Source organism: Pleurodeles waltl, chromosome 10 (genome assembly GCF_031143425.1).
Source record: "Pleurodeles waltl isolate 20211129_DDA chromosome 10, aPleWal1.hap1.20221129, whole genome shotgun sequence".
NCBI classification, from domain to species: Eukaryota; Metazoa; Chordata; class Amphibia; order Caudata; family Salamandridae; genus Pleurodeles; species Pleurodeles waltl.
The window spans coordinates 664584559-664610456 of record NC_090449.1 but is presented as its reverse complement, the minus strand read 5'-3'; the positions used below and the strand labels follow the sequence as shown (position 1 = coordinate 664610456).

At 42.9% G+C, this 25898-nt stretch overlaps 1 protein-coding gene across 3 annotated transcripts in view; it reads left to right on the top strand.

Moving 5' to 3' along the window:
* PTPRN2 (protein tyrosine phosphatase receptor type N2) overlaps positions 1–25898 on the top strand; it is a 2126515-nt gene that overhangs the window by 1156712 nt on the left and 943905 nt on the right. For all 3 annotated transcript variants that reach the window (XM_069211159.1, XM_069211160.1, XM_069211161.1), the window contains exon 11: positions 12008–12087. In XM_069211159.1, coding sequence (XP_069067260.1) covers positions 12008–12087 — 80 coding nt within the window. The remainder of the gene's footprint in view (positions 1–12007; positions 12088–25898) is intronic.

Here is a 25898-nt window from a genome sequence, read left to right as displayed (position 1 = left end):
CTTACGAAACTGGCATAGGCAGATTTAAATAATGTATAAATAACACCTCCAAGTTGGGTTGAGATGAACCTCATTATTATTTTGTTAATAGAAGGTAAGACCATGATTAGGTAATAGAAACCACACCCCAGGAGCAATTTTAGTGAAAATCCATTGATGATGGGAAGAGCTTGTTCGGTTATGTGTTTGTTTCTCATCCACAAATCCCTAAAATGTGGGTTTGATTCTGAGAAATTGTCGATGACCCTTTGAACATGATCTTTCCTCCTTACTCATGACTTCCATTGTTTGCTCTACGTGCCCAAGACAAGCAATCCTCCTCCCATGGCAGAACCCGGCCCAGGGCACGAAAAATGTATGTCAGAGGCAGACATTCCTATGTTCCTACGTACTGATGTGGGGTTCTTGTGGTCATAGGTTTATGACACTGCAGGCAAATGAGGTGTCAAACCTTATTTAACTCCTCTAGGGCGGAAGATAATAGCATTCAATCTACTATTCATTCCCATTTGATTTTTTTAATGTAGAAATCTGACTTCGGAGAATATTCACATTTACATAGACTACTGTCCAAGAAAATTAACTTGTTTCAGACCCATTTCCTTCGTAAAATTAATAGAACAATGACATTTGAGTATATAAGAACACATTCTATAAATTTCTCTTCAGATCCTGACCCCATCCCAAAAGCATCATCTGTATAACACATTTTTTTATAATGAATACATCTTTGGTGTTTTATAGTATAATTCTTTTCAATTGAATATATGAATTTCTTTGCGTATGGTGACACTAGTTTACTGCCCAGGGAAGACTGAATGGCTTGTATATCGAAGGCTTGATCATATCTGAAATAGTTATGGTATCAAATATAATGCAAACATTTTTTTTTTAATGTTATGTTGATTGTATCTAGTCCAAGCCATAGGAGAAATGTTGAATGTGTGTTTTTATATGATTATATTTTTCATAAATTATATTTTAAAACTAACGTTTTTCAGAGTTTCAGAAACAGGGATGCTATTTAAAACCACGTTATGCTATTTTTTGTTATCTTATTTTATGTTATGTTATGTGATGTTATGTAATGTTATGTTAGACGATATTTATAAGGCACACTATTACCATATGCTCTTTGGGCACTGAAAATCTGAGGAAGTGACTCAACCCGTTCAGTGAAGCGCAAGGTCTCCAGTTTCTTCTTTCAAAGGGAGTGTGAGATGATGTTCTTAATATTGAGGGGTAAGTAATTCTAGAGTTTTGGAGAAAAGGACAAAAAGGGTTTACAACATAGGTTTTTTTAAAGGTAGGGACCTTTAAAAGAATATATCATAAGCATCTCAGAGGATTGTATTGGTTAATTGTTAATGTATGTTGTAACTAGAGACTCAGATGGCTCCTCGTTTAATAGTGGAGTGCCTCAGGGTTTGGAAAGGTAGGCACCAGTATTTGTAGGTAAGCAGATGGACTCGGTTGCAAATCGAGTTACTTGTTGGTGGGGGCAAAACCCTAATCAAGTAGCAACCACATTCCCAACAATGTTGATTAGTGGTGGGGTCCAGTACTTGTGTTTGTGCAGCACGATACAGTGATTTGTATAGCACAAAACCCTCATTTGAATAATAATTCTTAGTTTTCTACTGGCTGTGTTCACCTTTTTCTAAATTTAAGGGGCATATTTATACTCCGTTTGCGCCGAATTAGCGTCGTTTTTTTCGACGCAAATTCAGCGCAAAACTAACGCCATATTTATACTTTGGCGTTAGACGCGTCTAGCGCCAAAGTATGGGCAAATAGCGTCATTTTTTTGCGTGAACGCCTTCCTTGCGTTAATGAGATGCAAGGAAGGCGTTCCCGTCTAAAAAAATGACGGCGACGCAAATGCGTCGTATTTATACTCCCGGGCAAAAATCACGCCCGGGAGTGGTCGGGTCAAAAAACCCCGCATTTGCGCCACTTTTAAACGCCTGGGTAAGGGTAGGCGTTAAGGGGCCTGTGGGCTCAAAATGAGCCCACAGGTGCCCTCCCCTGCCCCCAGGGACCCCCCCTGCCACCCTTGCCCACCCCAGGAGGACCCCCAAGGATGGAGGGACCCACCCCAGGGACATTCAGGTAAGTTCAGGTAAGTATAATTTTTTATTTTTTGAATTTTTTTTTGGTGGCATAGGGGGGCCTTATTTGTGCCCCCCTACATGCCACTATGCCCAATGACCATGCCCAGGGGACATAAGTCCCCTGGGCATGGCCATTGGGCAAGGGGACATGACTCCTGTCTTTACTAAGACAGGAGTCATTTAAATGGCGTCTGGGCGTCGAAAAAAATGGCGCAAATCGGGTTGAGGCGATTTTTTTGCCTCAACCTGACTTGCCCCATTTTAAGACGCCCTAACGCCATTTTCCCCCTACGCCGGCGCTGCCTGGTCTACGTGGTTTTTTTCCACGCACACCAGGCAGCGCCGGTCTGCTAGCGCCGGCTAACGTCATTCCATAAATACGGCGCCCGCATGGCGCTTCAGAATGGCGTTAGACGGCGCTAAATTTTTTGACGCTAAACTGCGTTAGCGCAGTTTAGCGTCAAAAAGTATAAATATGGGCCTAAGTGTGCTATCTCCCTTTTTGTACCATGGTGATGGATCTGATCAACCTCAAAACCCTTAGCAGGGTTGAGCTGCTGAAGCTTTACAAAGAGAAGAGGCTGGAGGCAGGTAGGAAGACTACCATGCTGGATTTCCAGATAGCCCTCAGAGCCTTTGAGGAAGTTCAGAGGTTGCAGATCACCCCAGAGAAGAATGATGAGGAGGGGGAGCTCCCTTGGAGGATAATGAGGAGGTTGAGGACCCAAATCCAAGTTCTGACCAGCCGGATCAGCACAACTCACCACCAGAGAATGCCCATGATAGGGTCGTGAGCAGTGTGTATGTGTGGAGTCTATCCCCAGATGAGCTGGAGGACAGGAAGGCAGCAAGGAAGCGCAGGCTGAAGCTGGAAGCCGAGCAGAGAAAGGATGAGAGAGCCTTAGCCAGAGAAAAGGCTATTGCTGAAGATAGAAAAGCTGAGGCTGAGAGAGCCTTGGCAAGGGAGAGATTGGCCATGGAGGAAAGAAGAATAGCACATCAGATAATTCTCAAGGATGTTGACATCAGGGCCAAACAGGAAGAGTCCAGCATTACCCTAAAGTCCATTGGAGAAAAAAGAGTCACCTTCCCGAAAGATCTGGTGCCTGCTTTTGTTGTGGGAGATGACATAGACAACTAATTTGAGACCTTTGAGGTTGCCCTAGAGGTGAATAGGATCACAAAAGAAGATTAGGGGGTCAGCCTCTTGAGGCATATTCCCAATGAAGGGAGCAATGCCCTGTTAACCCCAGGGAAAGGGGACAGGATGAATTATACGCTCACAAGGAGGCCCTGACCAGGAAATATGAGCTCACGCCAGAGAAGTATAAGCAGAAGCTATAGGGTCAGCCAGAGGCTTCCCCAGCAGATATGGGTGGATTGTGTGAATTACATTTTGCAAGACACTGGATGGTTGGGTGAAGGGCAGTGAAGTAAATGTTTACAGGGGACTGTACAATTTGATTACAAGAGAACACATGTTCCATCTTTGCTTTATAGAGCTGCGCCAACACCTTGCGTATAGTAAACTCTCTGACCCTAGAGAGTTTTCTCAGGAACAGACTGCTGGATCAGCACCAAGGTCCATAAGATGATACTTGGGAGTGACCCCAAGAAGAGTGTTTGAAGTTCCCCACAGCAGAGTGAGGTGGATGTAAAGGGAACAGAGACATGTCCCAGAGCAAGGTGAGGGGAAAGGGTTCCCATGCCCTTTCTGAGAAGAAGTATGGAGGATCTAGTGGGTGGTGGCACAGGATGCCCCATTTCCCACCCTACTGCTTTGATTGTTCCCAACTTGGACTCAAGCAAGGGGACTCTGCCTGTCCTAAGATACCACCCATTGGTGGCACCTCTAAAGAGGTGGCCAATATGGCCTTAGGAGTAAGTAGTCCTCAAGGGGAGGGATGTAGCCCATGACCCAATCTCCCTTAGTTGGGGGGTGAACTCAGAGGGCAGTCTGGTGATCCCTGAGGGTGGGAGTCATCCCTTCTACCAGATGAAGGTGAATTGGTTCCTTCTCACTGTTTTGAAAGGCACCAACTCCAGCCAGACCATGGTAATAAAAAGGCTGTTTCCTCAGAGCAGTACACGGGCCAAGTATGTAGGGTGATTCAGGCCCAGGGGCAAGACATTTTCCACCCCATGGCTCTAGTTTCCTGAAAGAAGGATGGGGAGGTGACCCAGAGAAGGGGCATAGTTAGTTCCCATGCGTTCCGTGGAATGAGTTGAGATCCGTGTCAGGAGAGCTGTGAGCAGCAGCCACTTAGCGTGCTCTGACAGCTCAGATGTTTGGGGGTACTGCTCTCAAATGGAGGGTACAGAGGCCTAGATGGAGGAGGGGGGAGGACTCACCCCAGACCCCTGATCAGCATCAAGGTACAGACCCTGGGCTGAAAGGCCAGTCTCAGGATACCATCCCTACACTAGTGGGAAGGAGGGTAGAAGGGTGCTTGACACACTGGCTGTTGCCCCACTCCACTCTGATAAACCTCCAAGGTCAGAGATCCATGGATGGCCTGGGGCCTGGCACTTGACTCTGGCAGACCTCTGTCAAAGGCCTCTGTTGTTTGCTGTCCTTATTGGCAGAGTTCTCCTTGGGCTTGAGACAGACACCTGATCCAAGGGGTGGGATGGCCCACATCACTTTTTTGGGTCCGGTGGCACTGTCTGCCTACTAGGATGCATCTGTGAGCAGGTTAGGGTTAGGTGAGGCACAGATGGGTTCCACAGGTGAGGAGTAAGGTTCTCAACGGATCAGATCGGTGGCTCAGGTGAGTGTAGACAGAGGGATCCAACTGAATTCAGAGGGTCCTTGAACTGGCAACGGTCTCTGCAGTAGCGGACCGCTGTCAATGTTCTATTGCATCAGCAGGGAAGCCCATCAAGGTATTGATTAGTCTCCCTGGCTTTTGGCTGGAGGGGGGTCATGCTAGATTTGGCCAACTCTGCAGGGTCACCCCTAAACTTTTTGCCTTTACTCTACACTTTTTGCTGAAATTTGTCTTTGTTGGATCTAGGAATCTATTCTCTTTACCAGTGCTCACCAATTCTGAAGTGCTTGTGCTCTCCCGTTTAAACATGGTAAAATTGGCTTGGACCTGATTGGCATATTTAATGTACACATACGTCTCTTGTAGAATGCTTTGTCATATACCCAGGGCCTGTATATTAAATGTTGCTACTGGCCTGCAGCACTTATTGTGCCATCCACTTAGGTAGCCCCTTCAAACATGTCTCAGGTCTGCCATTGCAGTCTGAATGCGGTTTCAAACTGCCAATTCAGCTTGGCAAAATAACCCCCTTGCCAAGCCCTAAACTCCCTTTTATTGTATACTAAGGTAGATTCTAGGTAGCCCAGAGGGCAGGGTGCATTGTAATTAAAAAGTTGGACATGTAATTTTAAGTTTTTCTTGTCCTGGTAGTGAAAATCTCCTCAATTCAGTTTTAACTACTTTGAGGCCTACTTCTCCCCTAGAATACCATTGAATTCCCTTATTATATTTAATAAGTGATAATGTTTGATTGGGAACATGTAAACATTTCATGTTTGTGCCTGAGAATTTGTAATTAATAATCCTCTTTACTGACCACAATAAATTACAATTTTGAAAATGCGTGTTTTAGAAAGTAATCATTTCCTGCCCTACCTATTTGGTGCCTGTACCTGTTACTGGGTCCCATGACTGAGTGTATTTGGCAGTTGGGCTTTGTTTGTTTCTTCCAGACAGTCACACAATAAAGGGATTAGGTGTCCTTGGGTGGCCATCAACTGGCAGAATTGGGGGTGGGGGAAACTGGGCACAGCCCCACTTACAACTGAATATGCTGTGCTCTGCCTTCACACAAAGGACTTGTCACTATGCATCCTTGATGCAGCCCTTTGCAGTGCAAGGCCCTTATCAATGGCATCCTCAACGATGATGCAGGACTCCACTTCGCAGCCCCACAGCTCCTCGAAACTGCCACTGTGCAATGCATCCTCAATGTGGTATCTTGCAACGCTCCACAAACCAGGATTTAAGGAACGTTTGTACAGCAAAACTAACTTGGTCCCTGTATACGGCCCACACTCATTGTGTTTCACCTGAACTTTTAACTTTGTCCTGGTCTGGCTCAAACAGATAACCACGGTTGATGCTTTGATCTTTTAGATGCTAATTTGTACCTTAAACTTTAGAAATTCATAATGACGGTTCTACTGCTTAGATGTTACCTGTTTTGGTGTTAGATAATTTATTAAAATGTACTGTATTTTGTCAAATTGATCTGGGATTCTTCTTGTGTTGTGTTATCACTTTATTGCTGTTTGTGTGCTGCAAAAATACTTTAGATATTACCTCTAAGTTAAGCCTCACTGCTTTTGTGCTGAGCTACCAAAGGTTAAGCAAGGGTTACCCCTGACAGGGATTGTGGCTGTTGCTTGAACAGGGGCTACCCCACATTCAAGCAACAACCCAATTTCTCACAAAGTCTTCTTGTTTCACTTCCATTTTCTAGTGGGACTTTCGCCAGGAGTTCTAATGAGTGTCAAAAGAGCTGTGTAATCTGACTGTCCATCCCCATCTGTTTTGCGGTTTATTGTCCATTGAGCTGCTGCTACTTTAAGTTGAGGCTGTATATCACTTTCCTACTAGACTGGGATTATTATCTGTTTTTGTGTTTTCCACTATTATAGATTTCGCTCCTCAGACCTTTAAGTCAGCCCTTTTGTTTGTACTTCTATTTATAAAGTACTGTATGGTTTTCTTTTGGAATAAAAATATCAAGCACCTTTAATCAAGTGTTGGCCAACATTTCCTGATCTACCCCATATATTTCTCAAATTTACTGGGTTTGGAGATTGAGGAGTTGATGGGAAGTAAGGGTATGAAGTGCAAATAAATATTTTCATGTTGCTTTCAGTTTAATTCAAAAGTACTGCTCACAAAGTAATCAATTGGCACACTGTCAGTTGATGTTGTTGGTATGCTTAACAGTATTTGTTTCCAGCATCTGGAATCAAGGAAATTATCTCTAGATGTTTTCAGCACATAGTACTTGCAGTAAATAATGAACAAAATGTATTTACCTGAATATTTTGCGACCAGATGAAAACCAGACAAGCTGCCTAAAGGAGGCCAGTCATAGACAACACCTATGGTCAAGTCCATAGTTTGTTTTCCACTCACCTCCATTTGGTGGTGTAATTCACATAACTTCAGACATTTCATATTACCAGTGCATAATTTCTAAAACAATACGTGCTGGGTTCAAAGTTCAGCAGCTACTGAATGTTAGTGTGCCGAAAACCAAAGCGGTTTACATTTGATTTCACCTACTGCCTCGTTTATCCTCCACCAGACACTTCATGCCCATTTAACTCACTCTTGCAGGTCTTTTCATCCTTGCTTTATCTGTTTGTCACAGTTTTCCCAACTCTCTCTTTCTCCTTTTTTCCCTCTTGTGTATTTTTCTCTCTCTTGCTGTTGTTCAAAGTCTGATAAGGAAAACTAGGGGCCAGTTTGCATTTTTCTTAATAGTCCGAATCGCTAATTTGGGCTGTTCAGAAATGCAAAATGGGCTTTTCTTATGTACAAAACCCTTTAGGGAATTGCAAATTGCGATTTCTACCCTGTTGAAATCCAATTTGCTCTTCTCAGAATAGAAAATCGCAAATAGGGATTTCCTATTTGCGATTCCTATTCTGATGTACCAGGCATTTCCTAAATGTAGGCATTTAGGAGATGTAAATACCATTGACTTGAAGTTGTTGGTAACCAGGTGAAATTTTAAAAAACACCCCAAAGTGCTTTTTTAAATTGCAGTAGAGCACGAACATGCCTATTGGGCATATGTGTGCTGTACAGGTACACCCCTATTTTTGGCATGCACCAAGAGGGACCTTTTGCCCATTGCCATCCTTGGTTTTGCATTTCCTAAATAGCGTTTTCTTAATATGTCATCCCTATTTGGGAAAGTAAAACCGGCCCACTGACTCAAATGCAATGGGATTCCTTAATAGCGATTTCCTAATAATAAATGTCTTCTGCCTGCTAGTGCAGCCTGTAATGCAGTTTTAAACTGCCATTTAAACCTGCTCAAATAAACCTGTGCCAGGCTTAAACATTCCTTTTGATACTTATAAGCCACTCCGAAGGTAGGACTTAAAGGCTTATAGAGCAAGGTGCGTGGTATTTAAAAAGTAGGACATGTGTGTTTATGTTTTATATGTCTTAGCAGTGCAATAACCCTAAAGTCATTTTTCACTGTTGTAAGGCCTATCTCTCATATAGACTAACACTGGGTTGCCTTCTTACACTCAATAAGTGCTAACTTCAGAATGGGAGCAGATAGAGAAATACTGTTTATGCTAACATTAATTGTGATTTAATATTTTCTTTAATGGTAAGGTTGAATTTTTTGCATTACAATTTTGAAATGCCATTTTTCGAAAGTTAGCATTTTCCTGTTGAAAGGGACCCTTCGACGAGTTTTCCAACTGCTCGGGCATATTAATGGTTTCCCTTCTAGGAATGTGCATTGAGACCAGACAGTGAACAGTGGTACCTTTGTGTAGCTGGGCTCTGCTGAACTGAGTGCCTGGGCCAACAGAGACTGCCCCCAATGATCAATCTATGCAAAGCTCCAATGACGGCCAACTCTTCACTTTACAGCAACTACCATCCTCAACGCTTGACCTGCTCTTCAAGCCGAAAGCCTTGTCCTCATGGTTTCCTCCAACATGAACAGAACTCTTCATGCCCAACTTGAGAAGTTAACTATTCAGCCTAACCTGATCCCAGCAACCTACCCGGCCTAAACTCATGGCTTCCCCCGGTATAGCATGTCCAGATAACTACGAGTGGCACTTTCTTGTTCTTAGCCCCATATTCATTAAAAACTTTAAAATTCATTATCTCTGTTTCTACTGATTGGATTTTGTTTGTTTGGTGTAACTTCATATATTAAAATGCACTATATTTTTCTAAATTGGTGTGGGCCTTTTCTTGTATTGTGTTTTCACTTTATTACTGTTTGAAGTGCTGCATAATTACTTTACTCATTGCCTCTAAGTTAAGCCTGACTGCTTAGCCCCAAGCTCGGAGAGGTTAAAGCAGAGATTAGTTTGGGGTTTGCTGTGTTTCACTCAGTCAGTGGTTGCTGCTTCAGTGGGGTTTCACCCTCTCTCAACCAGTGACCCAATTTCCTACAGGATGTAAAAGGTGTTAGGAACAAGCACTGCCTTAACGTACTACCATGTACATGAACTACCGTTTTATGATTTGTACCTGAGTTGGCAAGGGAATTGGCTTCTAACTGTCTTTGAGGAGTATAACATGGTTTAGATTGCATAATGGATTGTCAGTAATATCAGAGCCTTTTGCACTTATCTGAGCTGATCTTTTATAATTCAGTTACCTTTTGACTTTGGTTTTAGGAGTTTGGGTAGTGTTCATGGATTTGTTTTCTAATTTTATAGTGCGGTTGTATATGTTCTAAAGGAAAATCTAAACGTTATTTTACTACCTTTTCACGTTTAATTGGCTTACTAGGTTAAGTTTTTCCTTTGCACACCAAATCACAATTGATGAAGCAATTGTCGACCCCACACACCTATGTTATATTTTTTTTAGTCAGGTCTGTCATTGTGGTGTGTGCCAGTGGTTGAGTTTTTAATCAAATTGCGGAGACCGAATAACAAATTTATTTTCAGATTTCAAACCTATTCACACCTATTCAACAAATCATTCCCATGGTATGGGCACATTTATTCACACTTCCGAGTCATACAATTACGTTCAGAGAAATATTTCAATCTGTTAGGAGAGCGCTCCGCCTCTGGAACATATTTAAAAAACGATTCGATTTTCACGTCATCTTCAGAAACACACGAATTGATGTTTTGGATGTGTACACCTGAAAAGGAGTAGCATACTCAATGCCACAGTCACAAAGCATATCTCACCCTTTGCTATGGCATATTGTCAAACTGATTTTAAGTATAGGCATCCCAGTTATGCAGGAAGAATACAATGATGATTATCGTTTTCATATAATAAGCCTAAAAACGAGACAGAAAAAAACATTTCTCGAGTGTTACTCTTTGGGTACAATGTTTTCAGTATATCAATTTATTGCTATTTAACAGTAAGAACAATAAACATTCAGTGTTGACATATTCTGTTATGTTATGCTCTGTTACAATCTTTTTGTATTGTGCAGAGTTCACCATCTCCAAAAGCCTCATGGCACTGTTTGATGATTGCACCATAGAGATGGCTTTGTCTAGATAAAGGCTGCCAATAATAATCAGAGCCCACTAGGATTATTCCAATCTTATTCTTAACTCAAATGGATCAAGAGTTGCTAAAAAAGAGCAAAACTTTGTGCCACAAAGTGGACGACCTTTTGCAAAGATTAAGTGGTCAAACATCACTTGCTACTTTCTGTGTTCAAGTGTCAAACTGGTACTAGTACCTTGATTCTTTTATCTGTATACTATTCATTAATGTATGTCAAAGCAGTGAAATTTGCTGACGTAAAGTGAGCCCCATTGCGACACATATTTTGCATTTTTATGCCCCATAATTTAGTCAGCCCACTGCATTAATTGGTCCTCCATTGCCACTTAATTCCAGTGGCCCTCATAATTATGAAGCTGGGGTCTGCAAATACTACAGAGTGGCCATTTTGCATTGCAACAGATTTCTGCATCTATTGCAGCATAACATTACGGTCAGGAAGCAATGCAGTTGATGCACAAAATCACTGACTGCTGTGAAACTTAAACTTTTGCACATTGGGACAAAAGGGTCAGCCAATGCTCTCTTAGAAGTATGCCCTGTTTTCCCCAGTCACTGTGGTTTGCTCAAAACACCACTGTGTGAGGTGTCATGTTAGTCACTAGTGGTGTTGCGTTCGACAATCTTTGTTGGGCCCCACCTCCAAAAAAAACCTTTTCCACAAATTCCCTCACTACAACACTTCACCAGTGCTACTCATCTCTTCATAGGCACACTCTCATATGTATTTCATTTGATTTATAGTGCTACTCATACCAGTGTAGGGTGTCAGAGCACTTTATGCTACACACACATTATACAAAGCAAATGAATCATACGTGTGTAAATCAGACTATAGGCAATTTCACCTAAGACAATGAGGATCACAAGGTGTAGGAGTCACTTGTCACTGATTCTAGAAGACAGCATGTTTTAAGAGGCTTTGGTCTGGAGAAGCACAAACTCAGGATTTAAAACTTACAACAGTGGTTGGAGTTGGCTTTACTAATAAGAATGTATTTCTATCCAACTGAACTTTTTTTAGCAACATTAGGACAATGAAAACTTGGGAGAAAGACATAACATTCTAACCTATACCTTGCAGTTTGCATACAGCTCTTTAATAACTGCTTATAGCTTACTGTGCTATAATAGGTTTGTAACATTTGAACTGCAAGTAACAGAAGGATCTCTGGGACAAAAGAAATAGCTATCTGAGCAAGCCATATAAAATGTAGTTTGGTGATTTACGTGATGCACTCCTTTGCAGCAGGCATATTACCCCTCTCTACTACTTTAATATGAGTGGAAACTGCCACTAGGCAAAATTCCATATCCCTCCAGGAGGAACATTTTTATTGCTGTCTGAAAACTGCTGTACACACTAGGAACTCTGCAGCAGGTGCTCTTTATGCTCTCTGTTATTTCCAAACAACCCCAATCCCCCAAAACTCCCCCTCGAGGTGGTGCCAGGTAATGCTTCAACAGTTGAATTGCCCTAGACCTGGCCCTGTGGCCTCTTATCTATTCGTGAAAGCATTACGCACATTTTCTGTTTCTATATAGGAGAATACGGGAACCTTGTGCACATTTTTCCAATCTCAATCCTATTTTTCTTTGATTATATTGCAGTGTAATGGGACCAGCTGTGACTTTCCAGGTGCACGCCAATCCCCACAACGTCTCGACGACAGATGTTGCAAACGCAGCAGGTAAAGCCATGTTTTCCTCAGTCTTAACCACGTCATTTGTTTTTCCGCGCCATTAATTGAAGACAATTGAAAGAATGAAGCATGCTCCCAGGCAGACTAATATCGGGCGTAGGATACAAATAGGGAGCTTGTGGCACATGGGGAAGTTGAAATGTAACATCTCACAGTCAGTTTTAACTGGCTCGGACATCATTCTTTGCCAAGGAACTGAATTAGATACAGAATCAGACCTGATGTGGAATAAGAAATCAGGTGTTCATGCAGAAGCAGTTTGAGTAAAATAGAAACTAGATTACGTTTCTTGGGGCCGGTTGTAGGTAGCCGTTTGCATGGTGCAAACTGTGAAAATCGCAGTTTGCGCCATGCAAACAGCCTAACGCGATGCTCATTCCCAAATTGCGAGTCGGTACCGACTCGCAGTTTGGGAATGCGACTCGCAAATAGGAAGGGGTGTTCCCTTCCTATTTGCGACTCGCATCGCAATTCAGAATTGCTTTGTGACCGCGAATGCGGTCGCAAAGCAACTCGCAGTTACCACCAGTGTCACACTGGTGGCAACTCATTCGCAAAAGGGAAGGGGTCCCCATGGGACCCCTTCCCCTTTGTGAATGTCGACAAAAATATTTTTTCAGAGCAGGCAGTGGTCCTATGGACCATTGCCTACTCTGAAAAAAACGAAACCAAATGGTTTCGGTATTTTTTTCATTTTGCAACTCGTTTTTCTTAAAGGAAAACAGGATGCAAAATGAAAAAAAAAAACTGTTTTATTTAAAAAGCAGTCACAGACATGGAGGTCTGCTGGCTACAGCAGGCCACCATCCCTGTGAGTGCAGGGACTCGCTATGGGGTCGCAAAATGCGACCCACCTCATGAATATTGATGAGGTGGGTCTTTGCGACCCCCTAGCGAGTCGCAGACGGTGTCTGCGACACCGTTCTGCATCCGAGATTGCGACTCGGAAATTGCGAGTCGGACAGACTCGCAATTTCCGAGTCGCAATATCGGACCTACCTACATCTGGCCCTTGGTCATGTTGCACACTGAGCGGAATTCTTGTTTGAGATGGAATATGTAACTTAATTTTTCTCACTTCCTTTGAAACAAGTGCCTTTTAAAATAAAACACCTTTTTAAATAAAAAAGGTAATCACTTGGTTCTGAAATTGTGATTGCTGTATACCAAGACATTTTTGCTCTAGAAGTGATTTTGAATTGGAAAGTGCAATCGGTGTACACGCTGTTTTTACGGTTGTGTATTTGGTTCTCGGGCTGCTGTAATTTTGCTACCCTGCCATTGCCTGATATCAGTAGTTCGTGAACTGCTCCTTTAAAGAAATCCCAGGAAACCAAGCAAGGAAGGGAGGAACAACACCAGGGCATGACTGAGCATCCCAGAAGACTATAATTGGTCTTTATCCATAAGAAAAAAGGGAATTGGCATTCACGTTTGAAGAACCAAAAACTGCTCTTCAGACCAGTTTGAGAATTCTCTTCCACCTGTCACTTCTCTCACTAGAGGTTTCTCACTGACCAAATTTAATTCTCAGAAAATTTTAAGATAGCCTTCAAATGGAAGGTTCTACTGGGTGCAGGGGTGGGGAGGTCATACCAAGTGGGAAGGGATCCCTAGGTAATGTAATTATATATAAATGAAATGGAAATTACAACACATCTTCCTCCCATAATGAGGAAGAAAAATAATGTTTACATTCTCATATCATAGTCTTTGTACCAACAGGGTGGCATTATTGGTCTGTTGTTGACACTGTTTGTTATTTTCTTGTTGAACTGGGTTGTTCTCTTTCCATCACTTCAGTAGAAATTTGGGGTTCATGAGGTTTATCACCCCATTTGTTGGAGAGCACCTTATCAGTCTTTCCATACTCCACAATTGTCCATTGTGGCTACATTCCGCTTGATGCTAACTATAAATCTTGGTTCAGAGAATTTAGATTCATGACTACCCCTTTCACAGGGTTTTTTTATTTTCACAAAGTTTCCTACTCTCAATTGTTGTTGCTTCAGTCCATGTTTTCTGTCACAGTTATCTTTATATTTGGATTGATGTGTGCTTGTTCTGTTTTGTAAATCTGTTAAAACTTGGTGCATGGTTTTCTTCCTTTGAGGGATGAGAATAGGGACACTTCTGTGACTTTATTGGGGGTTGTGAGACACGCCCACAGCATTTTTTGTATGGCATTCTCTACTGTTATACAGTTAATACACACAAGTGGTATACAATCTTTTATCATACAACTAGTTCTTTTCACTAGGCTATTTGCCCGAGGACAATCAAATGCAATCTTGAGGTGTGTTAGAAATGGGGCGGCCTGGCTCCGGCATGTAGGTACCCCCCATGGTATTCCCTTTGGAGTGAGTGTGACTACAAGGGAAACCCCCCCCCCGGCACTAGCCAGACCAGAGGCAAATCGCCCCCAACCCCGGGCTATTATAGACCTACCCCAGCGTGAACTAACTGTTCAGGTAGCCCATACATTATTCACTTTGAGCACCTCACTTACTGCGTGTGCTCCGACCCTGACGAATGCCCCTGACCTACCAGCACTTTGTGAGGGCAGAAACATGTTGGTCAAACGTATTTCTTTTTAGACTCCAAGAGACATTATTCTCTAACGAGCCTCTCCCCCCCTGTTCTTAGCCTTACCAGCATGCACCCCCATTAAAACTAGCAGGAGCCACTGGTGACATGTTTGGTAATTTTATTTTTCACCCTTTCTGGATCTCTGTAATTATCCAGTCAGCTTAATTTCAGCACTCCCTCTGGTTCTTTTAACCAAGAGGTTGAGTCCGCCCAAGTAGTATCATCTTACTTGGGTGGGGCTAGGTGGTCAAATGATGAAGCAAGACACTATTATGTGTGTGAGACCACCTAGTCCGTAAGGGAAATCCCCCCTCCCCCTGTAGGACAACACAGCACCCCCTTGCTTGGACATTTTCCAACCATGATTTCCCCGCTTAAGGATCTAAAGCGACTTAACTAATACCGGTCACAGAAGGAAGACTGACCTAGTCCTACCCTCAGTTCATACTACCCCACACCTTTAGTGATTATATAGATTTCTTTTGGGAGGTGGTGTGGGTTAGCAACACTCCCAGTGCTCTCCTTTTGTGTACTTTTTGTTTTTGGTTGGCAGTCAGGTTACCCTCTGTCCAAGCAAGAACCCTCACTCTAGTCAGGGTAAGTCACACACAATCCAAATTATCCTGTGCCCACCCTCTGGTAGCTTGGCACGAGCAGTCAGGCTTAACTTAGAAGGCAATGTGTAAAGTAGTTGTGCAATAAATCATACAATAACACAATATAGCACCACAAAAATACACCACACAGTGTTTAGAAAAATATATAATATTTATCTGAGTATTTGCAGGTCAAAACGATCAAAGATGCAATATGAATTTGTAAGGATATCACTAAAAAGTAATATAAAGTGTCTTAAGTCTTCAAAAAGTAAACAAAGTCTCTTTCAAGCACAAAGTACCTGGTTTAAAGTGGAAAATCTCAGCAGAGGGCCGCAGAAGAAGAGATGCGTGGAAAAATGGTGTGTGCGTCGGTTATGCCCCTTCACACACGGACTTGCGTCGTTATTTTTCACGTGGGGAGACGTGCGTCGTTCTACGGGAAGAAAAATGGTGTGTGCGTCGGTTTCGCCCCTTCACACATGGACTTGCGTCGTTATTTTTCACTCGGGGAAGACGTGCGTCGTTTTCCGGCCGCGGACCATCTCCTTCTATGTATCGCGGGATTACCAGATGTCCCAGAGTCTGTGCGTGGATTCCTCGGCTTGTTATCTGGCTGTGTGTTGTTCCGGGAGGCTGTGCGTGGAATTTTCTTTCTCACGGCAGGCGTTGCGTCGATCTCCTCTCTGGAAGTCGGGTGGCGTTGTCCATGCGAGACCGTGCATCGAAGTTCCGGTTGCACCGCAGGCGTCGCGTCGAGCGGCGTCTTTCTGGATCGGCATGCGGTGAATTTTTCACTGCGGGACAGCTGTGCATCGAAATTTGCGGCGCACGAGGAGTCCAAATGAAAAAGAGAAGTCTTTTTGGTCCTGAGACTTCAGGGAACGGGAGGCAAGCTCTATACAAGCCCTTGGAGAGCACTTTTACAGCCAGACAAGAGTTCAGCCAGGCAGCAGGCCAACAGCAAGGCAGCAGTCCTTTGTAGAAAGCAGACAGGTGAGTCCTTTGAGCAGCCAGGCAGTACTTCTTGGCAGGATGTAGGTTCTGGTTCAGGTTTCTTCTCCAGCAAGTGTCTGAGGTGGTAGGGCAGAGGCCCTGTTTTATACTAAAATGTGCCTTTGAAGTGGGTGTGACTTAAAAGAGTGGCTAAGAAGTGCACCAGGTCCCCTTTCAGTTCAATCCTGTCTGCCAGGGTCGCAGTAGGGGGTGTGGCAGTCCTTTGTGTGAGGGCAGGCCCTCCACCCTCCCATCCCAGGAAGACCCATTCAAAATGCAGATGTATGCAAGTGAGGCTTAGTACCCTGTGTTTGGGTTGTGTCTGAGTGAATGTGCAAGGAGCTGTCAACTAAACCTAGCCAGACGTAGATTGTAAGGCACAGAAAGATTTAAGTGCAAAGAAATGCTCACTTTCTAAAAGTGGCATTTCTAGAATAGTAATATTAAATCCGACTTCACCAGTCAGCAGGATTTTGTATTACCATTCTGGCCATACTAAATATGACCTTCCTGCTCCTTTCAGATCAGCAGCTGCCACTTCAACAATGTATGAGGGCAGCCCCAATGTTAGCCTATGAAGGGAGCAGACCTCACAGTAGTGTAAAAACGAATTTAGGAGTTTTACACTACCAGGACATATAAACTACACAGGTACATGTCCTGCCTTTTACCCACACAGCACCCTGCTCTAGGGGTTACCTGGGGCACACATTAGGGGTGACTTATATGTAGAAAAAGGGAAGTTTTAGGCTTGGCAAGTACTTTTAAATGCCAAGTCGAAGTGGCAGTGAAACTGCACACACAGGCCTTGCAATGGCAGGCCTGAGACAAGGTTAAGGGGCTACTGAAGTGGGTGGCACAACCAGTGCTGCAGGCCCACTAGTAGCATTTAATCTACAGGCCCTAGGCACATATAGCGCACTCTACTAGGGTCTTACAAGTAAATCAAATAGCCAATCATGGATAAACCAATCAACAGTACAATTTACTCAGAGAGCATATGCACTTTAGCACTGGTTAGCAGTGGTAAAGTGCCCAGAGTTCAAAAGCCAACAACAACAGGTCAGAAAAAATAGGAGGAAGGAGGCAAAAAGTTCGGGGATGACCCTGTCAAAAAGCCAGGTCCAACAAGGTGGTTGATAGATAAGTTTGCTAGGAAATCATTCATGTACCGTAGGTAAATTGATTTCCGTTGTCGGTGATGAGTGTGTGGGTTGCCTTCTATGGAGAAAGTGTTCTTTAATTTCAATGACTGAATCTTTAGTAATTTGATTGACTATCTCAGTGACTGTCCACTTGGAATGATAATCAACTAAAACAAACATAAAAAATTTCAATACACTTCAGTGGTTTATGGGGCCGATTATGTCCAATGCCCATTTTTCACAGGGCTTGTCTGGAATGGACACTGGAGACATGTGCGCTGTGTGTTATTTTAGATTTATAGCTAGTGGCACAGATGGTGCAGTCCTTCATCTTAAGTTCAATCATAGAATCCATGTTGGGAAACCAATAAGAAGGTCTTATTCTGGATTTGGTTAAGCTCCTCTTTAAGTGCCCTTCATGGGCCAAAACGATTATTTTGCCTCTTATCTCTGTGGGCAGTATAGTCTTGTCATTATGTAAAATCAAGTTGCCAGTGATATTGATTTTGTGTTGCACATCCCAGTATATGCTTGATGTCTGCATTTAAGTTTTTTGAATGCTTTAGGCCAACCTAATAATACATGTGATTTTAGCTGGTCTAGGACCTTATCTTTAGCGACACATGCGTTCCATTCCTCCAAAGAAATGACTGAATGTGTGTTTTCAAGAATTGGGTAGTCTGGTGTTTCAAATTCTTCTTCTATGTCTAAAGGGAGGCTAAAAAAGAAATCACCTTACTGTTTATGATTGCCTGGAATGTATCCCATTTTGTAACAAAAACTCTCTAAAGCCCAGGGCCCATTTAGCTATACCAGGGTTGCTGTTGGAAGCTCCTTTAGAAGAAAAAAAATGTAAGGTGTGTATGGTTGGTACAAATGAAGAATTATAAACCCCACAGGAAGAACTTAAAATGTTTTACAACCCAGAAGCACTCCAGGGCTTCTTTTTCCATGACTGAGTAGACATATGATGCGTGCTAGAAGCAATTGCAATAATTCTTTCCTTCCCATTTACCATTTGCGACAAGGTAGCACAAGGCCTTTATTGTGAGCATCTGTGGTTAGTATTGTTTTCCTTTTAAATTCAAAATTGCATAGATATGGGGCTGTTAAGATTGCTTCGTTGAGATTTTCGAAGGCTTGTTGATGTTCTTCTTTCCACTTGAACTGGGTTTCACATTTGATGAGGTCTCTTAAATTGTTTAATTCAGCAATGTTCATGGCATAGTAAGACATGTTGGGGGTTATTCTAACTTTGGAGGAGTGTTAATCCGTCCCAAAAGTGACGGTAAAGTGACTGATATACCACCAGCCGTATTACGAGTTCCATAGGATATAATGGACTCGTAATACGGCTGGTGGTAAATCCGTCACTTTTCCGTCACTTTTGGGACGGATTAACACCTCCTCCAAAGTTAGAATAACCCCCGTAGTCTGCAAGTCAGAGGACTTCAGTGTCTCTTTATTCCTAGATGTAGGTGCTTTTTTGACATGTTCTAACGGACATATTTGTGGCTTGAAACCTTCCTTGAAAATCATGTGTCCTAGATATTCAACAGAGCAGACTCCAATGTGTCATTGCTCTTTCTTTAAGGTAAGACCCGCATCCTTCAACTTTCGAAGGACCATTCTTAAATTGGCATTATGTTTGTCAATGGTGGCACCATATATGAGAATTTCATCTTGGAAGCATAGTGTGTTTGGTATGCCTCTTAAAATATGCTGCATAATTTTTGGAAGACAGCAGCCGTGGATGCCAGGACAAATTACATCCTGCAGAGTGGGAGAGGTGAATGCAGTTAGCGACATAGATTCTGGATGTAGTTCTACTTTGTGGTGAGCCATGGATTGGTCAATCACAATGAAAGTGGCTTCTCCCACTGTACTTAACATTTTGTGGATGCAAGGTAGCAGGTGTTTTTCAACCCATATGTTTTTGTTAAGATCAGGAACATCCACATATAATCTGATTCCTTTTCCATGGGGTCTTGGCTATACCCACAGGGGCTACCCATGTAGAACATTCTATTGGTTGTATGATACCAAGATTCTTTAATCTGGTAAATTCCCTTGCTAAAGGTTCTTTTTAGAGGTGTAGAATGGGCCAGGTTTTATGTATTACTGGTTTGGCACTTGGTTTAAATTTTATTCTATGTTGGTAATTTTGTAGCAAAGCTAACTTCTCTGTAAACACACGTGGGAACTCTGCACACATTTGCTCTCCTGTAATAGATCTATTTACAACTAAAACGTGTTCTTGGTTGTTAGGATCTGATGTAATTCCTAAATCTTTTTAATGTTGCCTACCTAGAAGGTTTCTTCCTTATTATTGGGGGAGCATGTGTTGTAATTTCCTTTTAATTTATATATACTTACATTACCTAATGCATATTCCTCATGATTCGCTTCCCAGTTGGTGTGACGTCTCCCCCTGCACTGAGTAGAAACTTCCACAAGAGGTTCGTCCTTAGAATGTTCCGATAATTCTATTTGGTCAGTGAGAAACCTCTAGCAAGACAAGTGACAGGTGGTAGAGGAGACATTTGAATAAAGCCTTTTTTCACAAGAACCATTCACAAGCTAGAAAATACAAACACATAATAACAAATTGAGGAAATTCCACCAAAAATTAACTGTCGAACATGCCTTTGTGTTCAGGGTCCTGTAGCTAGTGTTTGTGGCCAGAGTCCACCCTACGAAACCGAACAGCCTAGAGCAGCATTTCACATCTAAGTCACAGATGCACTGCAACTCACAGCTGTCTTCCAAATTGATTGGCTGGTCGTCATATTTAAGCCCCCACACAGTAGCATGCGGATATGTGCTTGTGTGTTTATTTTTTTCTGTGCAAGCACAGTGCTGTCTTTGTGTTGCCATCTAATTTGCTAATGTTGTAAGAGAGCACTGTGTTCACATGTTTGCACATGTGCATTTTGTTTTTGTGTTTTTACTTCATTAGCAGGTTTAGCCCAGGCAATGGCAGATATTGTTAAGTTGGTAGACCAACCTCCATTCATGGGATGAAGTGTGTAGACATCCCATTGGGTATTGTATTTTCAGTGGTGTTTTTGGAAATTTACTTGCAGGCTAAGAAGATACAGACTACAGTCTTGATGTGAGCTTTTACTGATCATCTACCTTCCCAACTGAGGATTCCATATAGGTGAATGTGCTTCAATGACAAAAAATTTGGCTCACTTTGGTAGTTTGACCAGAGTTGCAATACATTTCCCAGAGTAGATGTGGAAGATGTGTGTAAAAAAACACAACCAAATCACATCAGAGCTTAATAAATTAAGCTCTAAGTGTAGACGTGACCTTAAAAACTATTGAACCAAAGATTTAAAGGGGGGGGCACATCTGCCAGGCTAATCTCCAATGGGGGAATTTATGAGTGTGCTCTTGGATTGTAATCACAGTGAAGTCAGGATATATCTATGTACTTCAGTTGGGGCTTTGGTCACCATGTTTATTCCTTTGATGTGTGTCTGATTAAAACTTTATGTGGTTGTTTACAGATGGCTGACCATGCTAGTTCTGCAGACTTTCAAAGTCTGTTTCAGGGATTTGCTTGATATGGGTATATGTATTTAATGAGGTTATCATTCATTTCTGGAAAAAAAACTGTTCTTATTGTTTTGTTATTGACTATAATATGTATACCTACCTTCTCAATATCCACATTTCTTATTGCCTATAAAATGTATATATACCTTCTCAATATCCACATTGATTACCTATTGACATTCACTATTTCCACAACTACTTCCATGCTTTGTGTGTTGAAATCTTGGTTTGCCAAAGTAATGAAAACTGTGGGCTCATTAGCCAGACATTAGAAAGTATCAAGAGAAAACACGCTTCCCAGACCTCAGGTCCAACAGCCCTGCCTTAAGCTCTATAAAAGCAATTAGTAAATAAACTCCACAGAAAGATACAACAGTAGCAGAAAACGTTTCGAATCTCAGTCCAATAAAAACAGATGCTACTGAAGGGGGATCCAGGCTTCCATATTGATTGAAAGGTGTAAAGTTTAGATTATACTGGATGCAGAAAAAATGCTTTGCTATATTTGACCCACCACATTGTCACTTACAGTCTAATGCTTTCACGGGTTACTTTGTCTTGGTATTGTGATCAGTATCTTTCAGGTGATGAGATGTAAATGATTGTATTGCTAAATAAATAACACATTTCTAATATTATTCTCCCTATATACAAACCTGACTAGAAATTGATTGCATAGGTGGGATGTCTGATTGTATTTTCAACTGATACATATATATTCTATATAACAATACCCATGCATTAAATATAGGTATTTTAAAAAAATCCAGTAACACACTTAAAAACACAGGAGCATTATTTACAAAATAATAATGTTTTTACCTTTTCTTAATCATTCAAGGTTATGTTAATTTAAAAGAGGCAACTGTATGACACTATTTCAGATTTCAAAGCTAATGTTGATGTGGTAGCTTGTGACTGTTTTGTTTCAACCATGAAATCATTAGGCTTCAATCACAATGTTGTGAAATGGAAAAATAAATCTACAGATGAATAACCATGCTAAAGTCCACTTGGATCCCTAGAGTAAGAACAAAGATTTTTTGGCTGTAAAGGGTATGCATCTATGCTATACTTTAGCCATCAGTACGTTTCATATTTTCATCAACCTACTTGATATTACCTTAAAACATATTGCTATTGATGCCCTTATTGGAAGTAGTCCCTCTATTACATCATAGAACTTTGACACTTAGGACATCATTGTGAGTGCCTATAATACTGGTGTGTTAATTGAGTACTCCAGAAGTTAAAGATACAGGGGTCCCTTTAATTTGGTGGTGAGGAATTAACAGGGATGATTCTGGGTTCAACCCAAGAGCCCTCTTAGAAATAAGGAGTTGTGGAATGAATTAGTTATTCCACGTCTGATTCCCATGGTAATTCCACATTTTATCACAGACTTTCACCCAGAGAGTTAGACTCTCCATTTATGGTTCTTTTAAATGGCGGACATTTTTAACATTTATTGGGGCTGATGTTTATTTTTGTTAGATAAAACTTTCAGGTGCACGGTACACAAAATATTTTAGGCCATGGCTGGTGACAGTGGAGCGCAGCTGTGCTTAGCATCCTACCTTGTATAATGAAATGGAAATATGGGATGCCTGGGGGCCTATTTGACAGTCAACATACATGGACAGGATTTAATACCTGTACTGTCACTTAAATATAGGTTTGCTCCACTACAGAGTAAAATATTGCTTTGCAACATAGTTGAAGTATTTCATGCAGTGGGATCCTCCGTGGTTTTGGAGCTAATCCATCAAACATGAGAATTTCTGAGGGAACTCCTTACCTTTACTTCAGCGTAAAGAAAAGTGGCATGAGCCTTAGTTCAACTTGCTGTGGCCTGTTTTTACATACTTTAGAATTTGAAAGAGATGGGAATTGTGCCCTTCTTGTAGGAAAATGGAGAGCAGCTTTGCTGAAGATTTCTAAAGCATCAATATGTAAGCGAAACACACCAAGGCATACAAGGTATTTTGTGGTATTGTATGGTTTGGCTGAGTTGGGATGGGCATGGCATGCTATGATATGGTACAGCAAGGCATGATATGCAGATTGCACTTTTTGTTGTTTGGTGTAAATCTATTCAGTAGTTTACGAGAAATTAAAGGAAAACCAAATTTGTATATCTAGAGGTGCGAAGGCTTTGCAAATCCTCCCGATCTCAATCACAGATCTGTTTGGGTGATAACACTTCAATTGGGATGGTTGGCCCTGTGGTGGTTGGCCGCAGGGCCTGGCCTATTGCCAGGCCCTGTGGCCAACCCCTATAACAACCCAATACGGTGCTGTGCACGGCCTATGGCTTTGCACAGCAGAGTTGGCCGGAGTGCCTGGCCTGTGGCCAGACTCTTGGGCCAACCCCTATAACCAGACAACCCCACACTGTGCACGGCCGAACTGGTGTTGCCCACAGGGCCTGGCAATAGGCCAACCCCTATATAAACACCCAACACCACGCTGCACACAGTCTTTGACCATGCACAGCACGGGTTGGCTGCAGGCCTGTGTGGCCCCCCTCCCCTGGCTGATTTTAGCCCCGGGGACCCCATGCCCCAAGGCCCAGCCTTCTAAAATTTATGTTTTTTTAGGGAGGGGGTCGCATTGTCCTCAGTCCTGGCAATGGGGACTCCATCCCCTAGTGCCTGACCTAAACATCTAATTTTTTGGGGGGGCCTTACAAGGCCATTCTCGGACCCGGGGACCCCACCCGCAGGAGGCCAGCCTAAACATATAATTTGTTTAGGGGAGTGGGGGCCACGCAACCCCCCTCCCCAGGCCGATCTTGGCTCCAGGGGCTCCATCCCCTGGGGCCCATCCCAAACATTCAATTTTTTTGGGGGAGGGGGGCCGCACAGCCCATTAGTCTAGTCTTAGCCCCGGGGGGCCCATTCTCCCAGGGCCCAGTATAAATATTGACCTTTTTTTGGTGGGGAGAGGGTTGTATGCCCCCCCAGGCACATCTTGGTCCTGGGGACCCCATCCCCTGGGACGCAGCCTAAATATTTACATTTTTTTGGAAGGAGGGAGGCCACACGTCCCTCTCCCCAGGCCAGTCTCAGCCTTTTGGGCCCCCATCTCCCAGGGGCTGGCCTAAATATTACATTTCTCTTGAGGAAGAGGTGGGCCCACAGCTCCCCACCTAAGGCAGCTCTCTCTCTGTAAGAGCATTATTTCCTCTGTTATCCTGCCTGCATCTCCTTGGGCAGGGAAACAGAGGAAACTTTTGCTCACAGTGAGGGAGAGCTGCTTTAGTGTTTGCTCTCACTTGGTGGGAGCTGTCACAGCTCCTGCCAAGTCAGAGCAAACAGTTATGTCCCGGGGTGGGCACCCCGGAACATAGCAGGAGCCGACCCTTGGTGGTGTCAGTCCCCAGGCACATCTGTGGCTCCCGAGGCGGGCCATGTGGCTCCCCTCCAATTAATAGCTCCAGGAAGGTAGTGATCCCCAAGGCCTGGGGGCCTGAACTGGTCCCCCTATCTTTTTTAAAATTAGCCCCAGGGAGGGGGCGGTCCCTGGGGCTGCAGATGTACTGAGCCCTCCCATCGCATTCCATTAAAAGTTCTGCCATAGGGAGGTAGCGGTCCCTGGGGCTGCGGAGGGGGCTGACTGGCCCCCCAGCATTCAATTTTAATTTGTGCCCCAGGGAGATGGTGATCCCCAGGGCTGCGGGGGGCTGAACAGCTCCCCCCACTTTTGATTTCTTTTTCTGCCCCATGGAGGTGGCAGTTTCCAGGGCTGTTGGTGGGTTCAAGTGCCCCCACCGCATTCAATTTGTAAGTGTGCCCCTGGCAGGTGGCGGTCCCGGGGCTGTAGGGGCGCCGGGTGGCTCCCCCCATTTCATTTCTACTTCTGCCCCGTGGAGGTGGCGGGCCTTGGGGCTGTGGGGGACTGGGCACCCCCCATATACATTTTCTTAAAAGCCCCGGCCAGACGGCCCCCCTCATTCAAAATGTAAGTGTCCCTGGGACCTGGCCCACCCAGGGGCTGTTTACAAAACAAGCCTGCGCGTCTTTTCTAAACATTTTCGATTGATCCATGCTTAAAAGTTAAAAAGAAACGCTTTTAAAAGCCTCGGGGCTCCCTCTGGGACCCCAGTACCAGAGCTAAAGGATCAGCTTGATTCTACCCTGGCTCCTTTTCTTATATGTTTACAAGATGGCTGCTATCACTTCCTGGTTGAAGTATTGACAGCCAATCAGAGCTCTGCATTTCCCTGTACATGCTCGTCATTATTAGCGAAGGCATCACATCCAGAGATATACAATTTAGATTTCATTTAATATCTCAAATACTACAGAGCGGATTTACTCCAAATAACTGAAAGCATAATCTGCGTACCAACAGATATCTTTTAGCCGTATTTGGTGTAATTCTGTCCAGTGGTTCGGGCTGTAGTCCTTTTCAAAACTCCTATAGGAATTAACAGGAGAAGCACATGTTTTTTGGCCTCCCCACTTGTTCTCGGCCCCCGCTTGATGGATCGACACAAAAATTCCAATATGTAACAAGAATCACCGGCACACTTTTTTGGGTAAAGTTTGCAAAAATTCATCAGACAATGGCAAAGATATAGGGTAGTCAAAAAAAGCTTTTTCTATTGAAACATGGTCCTAACTGTAACTACCTACTGGCGACCGCCACTATCTAATATATACATGTGTATATATACAAATATAGTTATAGTGAAACGAAAATGCTCTTTCTATGGGAAGTCTGATTTAACCATACCTACACAGTAAATGAAAAAAGACAAATGTTAAAGTAATGTTTTTTTTTTAAACAAACGTTTTTCCATTTTCAGTACATAATGATATCACATTGTATCAGTAGATAGGATGGAACATAATTACAGTATTTTCATGCCGTAAATTTAAATTCAACAGATGTTTGCATA